Source organism: Calidris pugnax, unplaced genomic scaffold, assembly GCF_001431845.1.
Source record: "Calidris pugnax isolate Ruff unplaced genomic scaffold, ASM143184v1 scaffold52, whole genome shotgun sequence".
Taxonomy (NCBI): Eukaryota; Metazoa; Chordata; class Aves; order Charadriiformes; family Scolopacidae; genus Calidris; species Calidris pugnax.
In genome coordinates this window covers 1,228,914-1,242,229 of record NW_015090811.1, presented here as the reverse complement: position 1 = coordinate 1,242,229, position 13,316 = coordinate 1,228,914, and the positions used below count along the sequence as shown (strand labels likewise).

At 42.5% G+C, this 13,316-nt stretch overlaps 1 protein-coding gene across 7 annotated transcripts in view; it reads right to left on the bottom strand.

Annotated features, from left to right (window-relative positions):
* LOC106886152 (multiple epidermal growth factor-like domains protein 6) overlaps positions 1-13,316 on the bottom strand; it is a 216,600-nt gene that overhangs the window by 60,497 nt on the left and 142,787 nt on the right. For all 7 annotated transcript variants that reach the window (XR_001411584.1, XR_001411585.1, XM_014938859.1 and 4 more), the window contains 2 exons: positions 10,655-10,777; positions 3,920-4,045 (listed from right to left, as the gene is read on the bottom strand). Coding sequence is in view for 5 of the 7 variants with exons in the window: in XM_014938859.1 (XP_014794345.1) it covers positions 3,920-4,045; positions 10,655-10,777 (249 nt within the window). In the remaining 2 variants the exon portion in view is untranslated. The remainder of the gene's footprint in view (positions 1-3,919; positions 4,046-10,654; positions 10,778-13,316) is intronic.

Sequence of the window (13,316 nt, the reverse complement as noted above, 5' to 3'; positions counted from 1 at the left end):
ATTTGAGTTAAGAGTCAGAGCTTTCATACCAAAACCTGGCATTCTGCAGAAGGTTGGGGTTTCAGTTTGGAGTACCACTTACAGGAACATGCTGGTGAGTAACATTAGGTAGGTAGATTCGGAGGACACCTTTGAAAATACGTCCTCCAGAGTTCTGCTTAGTTTCAAATAAAGCTTTTTGAAAGTTAAGCCTATTTCCTTACAATTCCAGCTCTAATTCAGTTTTATCATTTTAGGAATTATTGTCCAATTTGGGATATTTGACTACTACTACTCACTCGCCTCCAGCCCAACATCTCCTTCGCTGGGTATCTCAAGCTCTCTATAAGCCAACTTCTATCCACCAGGAAGATAGTCAACACCAGTTCAACAGCCCTGGCAGTGGAGTCAGGGTTTCAGTAACCCTGGAGAAGGGTTGAAGGTGTTTTCCTTGTTGCTTTGCTCTTCCAGAGCCTAACCACACACACATACAGCTATGCAGGAGAATCAAACAGGAGAGAAGGACCTCTATTTTATATAGATACATTTAAATATAGGGTGGTTTTTTTCATTTCCTCCAGTTTTTACTTTTCTGTGTAGCCAGCGGCATTTCGTGCCACCATTTGGCAAAGGTGGAAGGTGCCCCAGAACACCTTCATATTCCCTCATTTCACCTCCTGCCATCTCAAGAACGCAACTGTTCGAGGCTGCAGGCTGAGAGTTTGACTTGACAGTATTAAAAAAATAAATATAAAAATAAAATCACTGTTAGGGATGCTGAACTGAGATTTTCTGTTGGACTTTCAACACGATAGGTTGCAAATAGGTTTCCAAGGGACAGCAGCACTTCATCCTACGTGACACTTTCAAGCCTGACAACTTGGCTCTGCAGTTTGACAATCTGCGGTCTACAAAGGATTTAGCTTCAAGCAAGAACTCGTTCCTTGCTGATATGAAATATTGAGTTATTTGCCGATTCTTTTTCTATTTGGTTAAATTAAATGAAATCACTATCAAACAGCATCTGTTAAACCTGCATATTATAAAGGTTTTCAGAGCATCTAAAGCTTTAATTTGAGAATGATTACAGCGTGGAGTAAAACTTGTGATATTCTGTGACATGACAACAAGCAAACAACAAATTATAGGGTAGATGTTAGTAAAACATAGTAATTTGAATAAAGACAGCAGCCTTGGAAGTCCTTAGAACAAGATAAATTTGTAAAAGTGAGATCTTCAGGACATAAGGCAACCACTGATTGACTTGTTTTCTACTGACATATCTGTTCCTTCCTGTTAGAAGCAGGTTTCAGGAAAAGCTAAAAATAATTCACTGGTGTTCTTTTTCCTACACATTTGGCTCTTATTGTTTGACTTAATAACCATAGTGGATAATAGGCTCCACCCTGTGAAGCTCTATTCCAAGTAGTTAAATACTACGGCAAAAAATTTACTGGAACTGTTTCATTTCCTAGATGTCCCAGGACATCCAAGAACCTCATCTGAAAGAGCCATGGTGAAGTGTGAGTATGGCCCAGGACATCCAAGAACCTCATCTGAAAGAGCCATGGTGATGCATTGATCCAGGGTGGCAGCAATGTTCTTGGTGAAGTGTGAGTAGGTACTCTGCATGTGCTGTGCACCTTCCAGACCTTCACTGCAAGGTTACAAAGAACAGGGACTCCCATCCTATCTGCCATGACTTCTAGAGCACATAAAGAGAATTAGGCCTTATCAAGGTAATTTTCTTGTTCACAGCAACCATGACTTTATACTGGAGAAAATATGAAGTGGTGAGGCGTACAATTTCCTTCTCATGGTAGGGAAGGCTAACAGGTGGAAATAGCATGGATTTATAGAAGGGAAATTCAAAGTGACTTGAGAAAGATATTTGTTCTTGCCACCTCTGGATAACTCAATGGAGAATTCACTCCAGGACATATCCTGTGTAGCCCATTCTCTTATACAAGTATCACAGCCCCTGCTGACCTCTTCTATACATATCTCACCCATGGAGGAATTATCTCACTGCTTTGTCTGATGCCACTACTCCATCCCATTGGTTTGCCTCCATGCTGAAGGCTGCACCACCCTACCAGGCTTGGGTGTTTCTGTATGGACTTTCAGGGCTCCAGGGTGCAGCATTAGCTCCAAGGGAGTCAGCGAGGATGACTCCACACCTGCAGCACAGCTATGCCTGCTGCACCAAATACCCTCATGATGCCGTATTTATTTTCTCCATCCAAACTAGCACTACAGCAGCCATCCTTTCTAGTTGGAAATTAAAAGCAGCCAGGCTCACCTTCTCACACCTTTTCTACTTAAAACATCTCTAATTGCCAATCTAAATGTATTCATGGCCACTTATGCTCATTTGTTCCTGTAAAAATCTTGTCCATCAGCTTAACTAGCACTTTTCTCTCCCAAGTGTTTATTTGCTAGGGTGCTTGTGGGAAAAAAGCATCCTGCTCGGTCTTCACTCTACCAGCTGAGCTCCCTTGCAAGAGAGATTCTCCTTCCTCTGACCATAGCTGTCCTCCTGGGGGGGTTGTGCTATTCTATTTTGATTTACAGCACCCTGAACCCAGGTAAGCAGCTGCACACGAGAACTCCAGATAAGGTCTCAACCACAGACAAAGCTGACCTTGCCCCATCTCCACTGTTCAGTAATTACTGGCTGGTGACGAACTGCTGCCTTCGGTGTGTGGCTGACCCTCATCAGCCCCACGATGTGAGGGCCACAGCTGCCCGTGTGGTGGCCAAACCTTACCGATTAGGGAACCAAGCCTGCTCGTTTTGCTGAGACACAAAGGTTTGATCTGCTCCGTTACCACCCAAGGGACAACTCCCACCCACCCCAGCATCGCCACACTGAGATCCTGCTGACCCCAACCCCTGTCCCACCACAGCACCATAAAAAAACATCAAGCTTTTACGGAGGGGTCTGCACATCCAGCTGGCTTGGCCAAGGACATCTTGAGTGCCAGAGGCAGTGGAGAAGCCATGAGAAGTCTTGAAATGGTCTGGAGAACAGTGGAGGAAGGTCTCTGACACCCTCTTCCTAATAATGCTCTCCTTTTCTGACACTTTCTGACTATCCCAGGGACAAACCGTGGCCACCCTGTGAGAGATGGAGGAGCAGCGAGCTGCAGATGCTCGCTGAAGCTCAGTGAGTCCAGTCTCTGCAGAGGGCAGGACCTGGGGAGGCCAAAACCCAAGGCCAAGCGCTCGCTGCACACAGCGTGAGCTGGAAGCAAGCTGAACAGCAGGATTTACTTACACTTTATACACAGCATATAAAATCTCCGAGCAGAAGAGGAGCCATATGGAAACGGTTTTGTGACAGGAATTTTAGTGCAATAAATCCATAAATTTGGCCCTATCTTTCTCTGGCATATTCAAGGGTACCATGTGTGTGCGCTTGTGTTGGGGAAGGGGGGGGGGTTGCCTTGAAAACTGATGAATATGTTAAGATACATGAGAAAGAAAAAAAAAAACCAATGATCAAACCCAAAGGTAGGAATTCTGTTCTGCTTGCGAGAGTGTTTGCTCAGAAACCTGAAGGGGAGGATGAATGAATCAGACTGCCATTAGCAGCAACATAAGCCAAAAGCAGATGAAGAAAAGGCTTTACGTAGAATAAAACATGGTACGCAGGCCAAGCCTATATACAGCTCGATGAATAATAAAATGTTAGAATTAAACCACAATGAAGTTCCTAACCTATGCCATCATCGCCAGTGTGCGATGAACAGCAGTCTACGAGGCCAAAATCTCATTTGAAGCTCTGAATCAAGGTGAACTTCACACCTCAAACACGTGGCATTTTCATTAATAAGTGATTCCTTTTGGCCAGCTGGGTGAAACAGGAATGAATACAGTGACCTGAAGCACTGTCCTGGGGTCCTTTAAACTGCCTTCAAGGTAGCGCAGGACTTACCTTCACAGGATTTGGCATCCCTCTTCAGCTGGTAGCCCGGGTGGCACTGGCACTTGTAGCGGTCCTCACCGAGCTGAAGGCACTCCTGCTCGCAGCCCCCCTTGTTAACACTGCAGGAATTGATGGCTGGAGGCAAGGAAGGATTGAAGGAACGCATGTCAACAACCTCAGAAACTTATTTCCTATTTTAAACACATAAATGACAGTAAAAATACGCAAACCTCACCGAACAGCTTTCATAAATGCACCTGTCCCCACCCCCCGGAGGGATTGTTCCCCCCTGAATCCCTGGTGCTTGTTTGACACAGCATCCCACGTCGGCGAAAGCCCGTGATTCCAGCGAGGGGCAGGTGAGATCTAAGAGCTGTGATGCTGACTGAAGTGCAGCCACCCTTTGATCTGACAGCAGCAAAGCACTCAGGAATCCACTGAGGTAATGAGGGGAAAAAAAAAAAAACAAACCAAAAAACAATGGCAAGGGTCAGGGGGGCCGCTTTGGGTTTGTTTTTTTTTTTCTTCTGTCCCTTCTATCATTGATTTAAAAAAAAAAAAAAACAAACCCAAAGCGGCCCCACTGACACTTGCCATTGTTTTTTGGTTTGTTTTTTTTTTTCTTCTGTCCCTTCTATCATTGATTTAAAAAAAAAAAAAAAAAAAAAAAAGGAATAATCATCTTTAATCATCTTTCGGGCTGATTTCCTCAGCCTCACGCATAAGAAGCTGCAAATGACAGAAGGCACAAGCTCCACAGGACGGACTTACAAAGTAAACTGCAAGGAACAAGAGGCTCTTTAGTACCTCTCTGAAGATGCCGCTTCTTTTACCCAGGCAAATTAATATTCTTTTTCGTTCAACATAATACCCCCAGCCTCTGGAGAAGCATTTCTCCTCCTGCCAAAATACGTTAGCACACACCCACACCTATTCGCACACTGCATATAAAAAGAAGATAGAGCGTCTGAACCTGTTATTGTGCTCTGTGTGTGTACGTGTGAGTGTGTGCGTGACTGCAGCTATAGATATTTTAACAACAGGGATGCATTACGTTCTCCATGAGGAGCTGGGAAGGCTGTTTCATGGAAAGCATGAAACTCTGGACCCAGTGAAATTGGCAAAAAGCTTTGATGTCTATTTTAGGAATATTAAAATTAATTCATATATCTGTAATAGACATGGGCATGTTTAGTTTGGAGAAGAGGAGGCTGAGGGGAGACCTCATTGCCCTCTACAACTCCCTGAAAGGAGGTTGCAGAGAGGTGGGGGTTGGCCTCTTCTCCCAGGGGAATAATGACTGGACCAGAGGAAATGGTCTAAAGTTGGGGCAGTGGAAGGATAGATTAGATATTAGGAAGAATTACTTTACTGATAGAGTGGTCAGGCACTGGAACAGCCTGCCCAGGGAGGTGGTGGAGTCACCATCCCTGGAGGGATTTAAGAAACTTGTAGATATGGCTCTTCAGGGCATGCTCTAGTGCCTGAGATTATTGGGGTGTGGTGGGGTGTTGTATGTGGTGCTGTTAGTATGGGGCTTGGTTGGTGGGTGTTGTGGGGTGTGGTATTTGTTGTGGGTGTGGTGGGGCTTTTTGTGGTTTTTCTTTTTTTTTTTTTTTTTCTGTGTGGTTGGACTCGATCTCAGAGGTCCCTTCCAACCACTGAGATTCTGTGATTAAGAAAACAATAGCCACAAAATCTGCTGTAGAACTCATTTCACCCAGTGCTACTAATTAGCTGTTTTGTTTTGTTTTGTTTGTTTGTTTTTTCTCTGTGGTTGAACTCAATCTCAGAGGTCCCTTCCAACCACTGAGATTCTGTGATTAAGAAAACAATAGCCACAAAAGCTGCTGTAGGACTCATTTCACCCAGTGCTACTAATTAGCAAATACTCCGTTTGTGCAGCCAAGTAGGTGTTAGAAAGACAAAAAGAAAAGAAATTTTTTTACATTATGATGGATGCATCCACAGCAATAGCCAGGAGACACCTTGCTGACCACTGGCCTGATCTCCACGTGCGCCTCCAAACTTCCCACCCCGTCACCCACCGAACACGAAAGCCGCTCAATTTCTACATGGGACACAGCAAGACCCCATACTCTCAAAGCTTCCTGCTTGCTCCACGTTTGTATCCAAAGAGCTGTTTTTCAGCAAGAATATTCAAATAAGACGAAAACATTTCAGAACATGAAAAACACCTTAAATTGGCTCCAAGACGGAATGTACATCTCGATTTTTTTTGAAGTGTCACTTTCTCCCACTTTTTCTGGGCATATGCCAATTTGGATGTAAGGGGGGGATAAGAAGCTACCTGCTGTACCCAGAATGTTGGAGGCTTCGAAGCCAGAAGGGGACAGGGGTGAACTTGCCCCAGTGTGTCCCAGCCTGGCCCGGGGCTGTGCCGGGGGCAGGGAAAAGAGGGATAACTCTGGAGCCACTGCCAGGTTTCTCATGCCTGCTGCCGAGGCATCGCACAGGCTACGTGCGAGGAGGTGCCAGACTGAATGAGAGGAGCCTCCAGGGAAGGAACAGGATGAATTGCGCTGCCAGGCGCCAGCAAAGCAGCTTTGATCACAAAAAAGGGGGAGAACTTGGCACGTCGTTAGTCTCAACCCACTTTTCACAAGGGGGTTTGTGGCTGGAGGTCTGAGCACGTGCATGGGGTGCAGGTAGAAATACAGCATGCCCTCTGCTTTCAATGATTTACTCTTGAAGTTTGGTAGAAAACCAGCCCTGGTGCTGGGTCCTGAGAGGCACAGCTGGGGATAGCGCCCGGTGATGCCGAGCAAGGGAGGCAGCATCACAGAGAGGGGGATGGAAGTGGGAGGCATCATGCAGGAAAGACAGGGACCCGCCGATGGCTGAGAAATATACATTTCTCAATCCATTAGTTTCTTATAAAAATTCTCATATTTGTACAAAAAAAATAGAGTATGAAGCCATCATTCGATGTAAATATAGCAACCATGGGGTTAGAAAATGCTGTCTCTCCAAACCTATGTTTTCCATTACCTGAAATCCAACCTTATCAATAACAAGAAATGTAACTTCAGACGTACCGTACGTTCACTTGTGTGAAAGAACTTATAGATTTGTGAAGCTATTTTCTTTATTACTTCCTCTATTAAGTGCCTTAGTGTGCAAAAGCCCCCATAAAAACCCGCTTCTCAACAGCTTTTCTACATAAGGCAGACATCAAAGGTAACAGCTGGCACCAGAGATGAATCGGGCTCTAAAGACTGCACTCTGCTTTCACTTCCAGGAGTTCAAACAAGAATAAATTCCAGCGAAGACAATGAATGTACATGAATCCAAACACACAGCCTGATACTACAATAAACATGTTCTCTGTCTGAGTTTTCGCTTTCCAGACACCAGTTGGTTAAACTTTAATGAAGTTAAATTCATTATATTAATATAATCAAGGCATTGAAAACAAAATTTAAAAAATGGACATTGGTTATTCTAATTACCTAATTTGTAGTGAATGTTCAATCTGGCACATATATATCTAAAAATGAAGTCAATATTAAGCAAAATTTGTGGGACCAAAAAGCTAAGAAAGAAAAGGAGCTTTGAAAAAGATGGGATTCTAGGAGTGCAGAGATCATCAAAGGATTCAAGAAGAAAGCATTTTAGCTTCATTGAACAAGTCAACCCATTTTGGAGGTGGTTTTCTTTAGACTACAAGCAGCAATTTCTCACGAGAGTAGGAGGAATGACAAACAAGAAATAGATTTCTTCAAACCAAGTATTTTGAGGCTCATATTAGTGGTGGAGGGATGGACCACAGGTGGTGAGTCAGGATCCCAAACACACTGTGATGATGAGGTGGGAGGACTGGACTCACAGGAAAGAGCTTGTGACAGGAGTTCAGTAACCTTCCATGCAATCACACCAGAAAGCAGCTTATCCCAGGTTTTTGACTCTTCAGCTATAGACTGAATATCTTATAAGAAGACAGATCCACTTGCTTATGTATGGGAGACTTCCAAGCCATCAAGGCTGAAAAATCTGCTTCCCCTCAAGTGATTTTGGCACTTTTGCTCCCAGAAACGTAAGATTGCCAAAAAGAAAAAGACAACATGGAAAGAATGAACATAACAGAAATCTGGGCTGGGTTCATCTGAAAAGCCTGTCTAAAGGGATGCTTGTTTCTTATTTCTGCAGCTGAGATAATCACCTTCCATAAACAGCTCGTTTCCAAAGCATAGTTCCTTGTTACTCTTAGTATGTGGGAGAGATTGTAAGAGCCTCTAAAGTATCAACAGAAGAAATATTATTGCTAATGTGAGTCCTATTTGAAACACTAGATGTTCTGCTGAGCTGCACTGGGTCAAGAGAGATGTGCATTATTTGGTTTACTTCTCGACTGGATGGGTACCCAAAACTGAATGTATAAAATGGTGCAGCAGAAGAGGCAAAATCTCCATCCCCAAGGCTCAGTGCTTAGTGCCCAAATTCCAGTGTTAGGCACTCCCGAATTGCTGGTTTATATGAAATGCTTCTCTCTCTCCTCATCAATTAGTAACTGTCTTGTTCTCCAATGCATGAGAACTTATTATATCCATTTATTTTGGTGTCCTGTCTGAACAGCTGAAACAGAACTCAATATCCTCTGCTCAGTATTGTCTATATCCATTATCCTGATAGCAGTTCTCTCTGAAACTTGCTCCTCTTTCTCATCTTAGGATTTATTTCTCTTTCTCCTTGATAATTTCTGAGATAGTGCAAACAGAACTGAACATTCTATTAAGTATTTTTAATAACTTCTTGTGAATACTTACATTTGTGAAATGAAAACTCACTTTCTGATGAAGTTCCCAGCTAGGACAACCTCGAACTGAGATTATTTGTGCCATGAGAAAACTTTACTATTCTATGTCCACAGAAGGTTTCACATATTTCATAGGTAAATCCACTTAATCACAAAAATGTTTACTTTTTGCCTTTATCATTCAGTTCTCTCGCTCTTTTCTCCCCAAAGCCACTTTAGTCCTTTTTTGCATAAAATTCCCCCTCCATCACAGTTGAAAATGAGACTATTCAGGGAGAGTAACATAACTCAGACATCAGATCTTTCACTTCTGGGTCTTCCCTGGTCAGAGAGATGAATTTCTCTCTCTTCTTTGAATTCACACAAATCCGTTAGTATTTCTAGTTAAATACAAAGCAATCTGTTTTTGTTTGTTTGTTTTTCTCACACTCTAGCGTTTCCTTACCTATTCCTTCTCCAACTAAGATAATCAAGAAAAGATTGAGACTTCACTGTATTTTTAATTACAGATTGCACTGAAGGTCTCTCTGTGTGGTAAAACCAACAAACCTAAAAGGGTAATTTCTTTAAATAAAATAAAAAAAAACATTATTCCTGCAGCTGGAGCACTGGTACATCTTGTGCTCTAGTTGCATCAGTAAATTTATTGCTGTGATAATACCAGAAATGACTGATGACATATTTGGCTGATGTTAAGCACAACCAAGGGACTTTGTGCAAGAATCCAGACAATGACCAAACTGTGAGCAAACTTATTCTGCAGATGTGGTCTGACCATTCTTGACTGTTCTTCTCATATTACCTAAAATCAGGCTTAAAAATTTAAACAAATGACGTCTGTTTCTTCTTCACAAATTAGAGAACATTTTAATCCTTTTTGCAGAATTCAACAGCTTGACTTTTGTACTGATTGAAAAGGATAATATATTTAATGCTATTACTTCATCATCTCACCCCTCAACCCAGTTAAGGATAACCTCCTGCCTCTGCTCATGCCACCACCTGGGAAAGCCTTCAGGGTCCCAGCCCGGGCAGCCTAACAGAGATGTTCACCTATTCTAAGGTTAAACCCAATTTCAGGGTGGCAACCACAAGCTTTTATTTTGTCTTCATCACTGAAGACACAAGCTGAGTTTAGGGACTTCTTGGTTGGAAGCACAGTGTTCTGCCAGGCACCTGGGACAGGTGGGCAGGAGATCTCACTGTCCACTCTTTGTACCTTTTCTGCAAAAACAGGCAAAAAGACTAAGGAAGAAGAAGAGTAATGGGGCAGAAAAGTCCGGGGCACGGCTGCAACATACAGGGGGATGCGATGCTAAGAAAAAAACATTCAGATTGGGAAAACATTTTCATTGGAATGAATTGGATATTAGGAAAAATGTTTAAACTGGAAGGGTTATTAAGCTTTGGAATGGTCTGTCCAGGGAATTGGTTGAGGCACCATCCCTGGAGGTATTTAAAAGATGGGTTGACATAGTGCTTAGAGACCCAGTTTAGTGCTGTTTTTTTTTTTTATCAGAGTTAGGTTGGTGGTTGGACTAGATGATCTTAAAGGTCCCTTCCAACCTAGACAATTCTGTGATTCTAAGACCCCATATTTCTTTGACTGGCATCTGCTCTGCTCACTGTAGCACAGTCGCAGAGATTTTACTTCTTTGTATTTATTTATTTCTTTGATTGGCATCAAAGAAATTGGCTGCAAAACAAATTTTCACAGGATTGCATCACAGAAACATGGGACACCAGCACTGCTTTGTTAACCAGAAAAAAAAAAAAAAAAAGGAACAAATTTGGAAATACCTGAATTCTTGCAAGCTGCTTGAACTGGAAGGGATAACGCTATCCTTGGGTAATCAGTCAAAACTCAGACTGGGGAAGCCTACGAGCCTTCGCACCGAAGCAAAGAGGGGTTTAGCCAAGAAAAACATGTCTTGAAGTATGGGAAGTGGTTGTTACCATTTCTTTACCTATGCAGGTGCGCCCATCAGCGTGGAGCCTGTATCCCGCCCGGCACTGGCAGTGGAAGGAGCCGTGTGTGTTGACACAGCCTTGCTGGCAGCCACCGTTCACCACCGCGCACTCGTCCACGTCTGCAGAAAGAAAGCAGAGGACCAGAATCACAAGACAGCCTCAGCAAAGACACATCCTGGTTCTCCTGGACGGCACGTAGCTCATACATAATGCAACCATTACACTCCGACTGGGGTTGTGTTTGCTTCGCTTCTGCGCTGTAAACAGAGCAAAGAAAATTGAAATTTTATGGTGTTTTTCAAAGTTCCCGCAGGCGCTGCCTCTGTAGTCTCCACTTCTGAAGCCCTTGTTGATTAGAGTGATCTGCAATGTGGCTGTTTCCTCAGGACCAAGAGAAAAATACAGGGAAAGAATGAGGGTAAGATAACACGTCTGAGCTTGTAGGTACCACTGGTCAAACATTTGGAGCTTTTGTTAAAATTTCCTATATGAAGATTTCCTTTTGCATCAGGCCTTTAAATCCTACTAGCAACTGCTCTTGAGGGTCCAACTACATACAACTGACATAAATGGAAAAAAGCCACACACGGGCAGAGCCCACGCTCTCAATCAACAGCCCATTTTCAACCACTAAATACGTAGAGGGCTTAGAAATTACATTTATGAAGAATGATGATTTTGTGCCACATTTTCTGTGACTTCTATCCCTTGGGCTTCCTTGTGCTCACCTAAACTTTCTCATATGACCTCTCAGAAAAATGATGTGATTTTCTGATGACACCTTTTCCAAACCTAAGCAAGTATCTTTCCATATTTCACATTTTAGGGGATTACATTCAGTCAAATGAAGTGGGAAATTAGCACTAACCCAGCTTGAGAACGTGGCTGTAACATTTCAGCTGAAAATGATGGACAACAAAGATCAAGACCAGTTTAAGTAAACAGGTGAAGGTTTAAAACAGAGCCACAAAACTGAATTTCCAGGAGTACCACATAAGCAGTTTTTGCACCTTTTCAGCAACACTGGGCTACTGTACGTAGCATTAGATTGGCATGTTGACACCAATACATTAAAAATCAACACCCTGATATAATTTCACCTGGTAGATGTTTGCCTAGAATTTGTCTGTCCTTTCCTTTACAGCCCTCAGGGATTCCAACTCCACCTCTCTCCATCTCACCCAGGGGTGATACCGGTACCAAATTATCCTGACTGCCAAAGCCATACTCCTCTTGCCAAAGCCAAACCTCCCTCCTGCCATGGGCATCTATAAAGACCCCCCCTTTCAACATTAGAGACTCCCATTGACTTAACTGCTCTTTAGATCACCTTCTCAAATCATCTAAGGGATTTGCACACCCAAGCGGGTGTGGATGAGGAAACTGGGATTGAAAGAAATAAAAGAGTGGCTGCAACAAGGGCTTTTTTCTTTACCCCCATATTGCACTTCAGGAACACGGGGTCTGGCTTGCATATTTTTCTGTTGATATATCTGCTTTGCATTTAGCTTTCATGGTTTACATTTTTTTTTTAATGCTTTTATGTTTATTCTGCTTTAGAAAGCCTAAATGAAAGTAAATGAAAAAGGAAGTTTTAAAGATGACTTGGAAATGCACAACATCCTGGTACTAAGGAAATGTATTTATACAGTTAAATTTTAATACTTCACATGTGAATTTCACTCACCTAAAATTAAGTCCTGGTGTTGACTAGTGTTTAAATTCAGACCATTTGCTAATGTGCTCCACTTTTTAATCCTTCTGCTATATTTGCTGTTTTATTAGACTGTATACTATGTACATTTCCTACTGCCTGGAGACATCTGGAATACTCTTTTTTTAAAAAAAAAAAAAAACAGAAGTTTTGCTTTTATAATGTAAACAGTAAACATAAAATGTTATTCATCTTGTTGAATTCTATACTGTTAAGAAATAGCCTGCTGAAAAATGCCAGGACAAAATCAAAACCAGGAAACTATTTGTCTTGATATCACAGAAATAAAATAAGCAAAAGGGCTCAGAAAAACATAACAAGGAAGCAGCTGAACTATATAGTACACCACCTTCTAGTATTTATACCTCAATAAACTCAAATACCAGGAGCTTCAGTATATTAATTTTATAGGCTATGATCAGCTGCAGAATTTCTCTAATATACCAAATACATTTTTAAGTTAGGCTATCAGCCTGACGAAGGAGAAAAAATAGTCCAGCTAATAAAAATGAGCGCTTGGGAGTTAGCTCTGTTTGTGAGTCTTGATTTGAACATTTAAAGAAGTGACCTGGATTAGGGGGGACATCTCTGCACCCAGCAGCTCCGGCACCCACTGCAGCTCTTCTCGCAATGGCATTTCCCTCGTGGTGGCACATCCCAAAAGCCAATATAATGAAATGAAAAATTAAACATGGGAGGGGAAACAGAGGCAAGATCAACCAGTCTGCAACGCAGCCTCACCACCACCACCACCTTCCCAGGAGGCCACCCGAGCAGCAAGTTTGATGACAGAGGATTCCTTCTAGTCTCAAGGCTTTCTTTGCAAGATCAATACTTCAAGGATTATATGGTGAAGGATTCCTTCACGTACTACAGATATAATCAAGAAAAATGCAACGCGCAGTCGCCTTGCAATGTCTCCTACATCTCAAGGCCAGGAAACA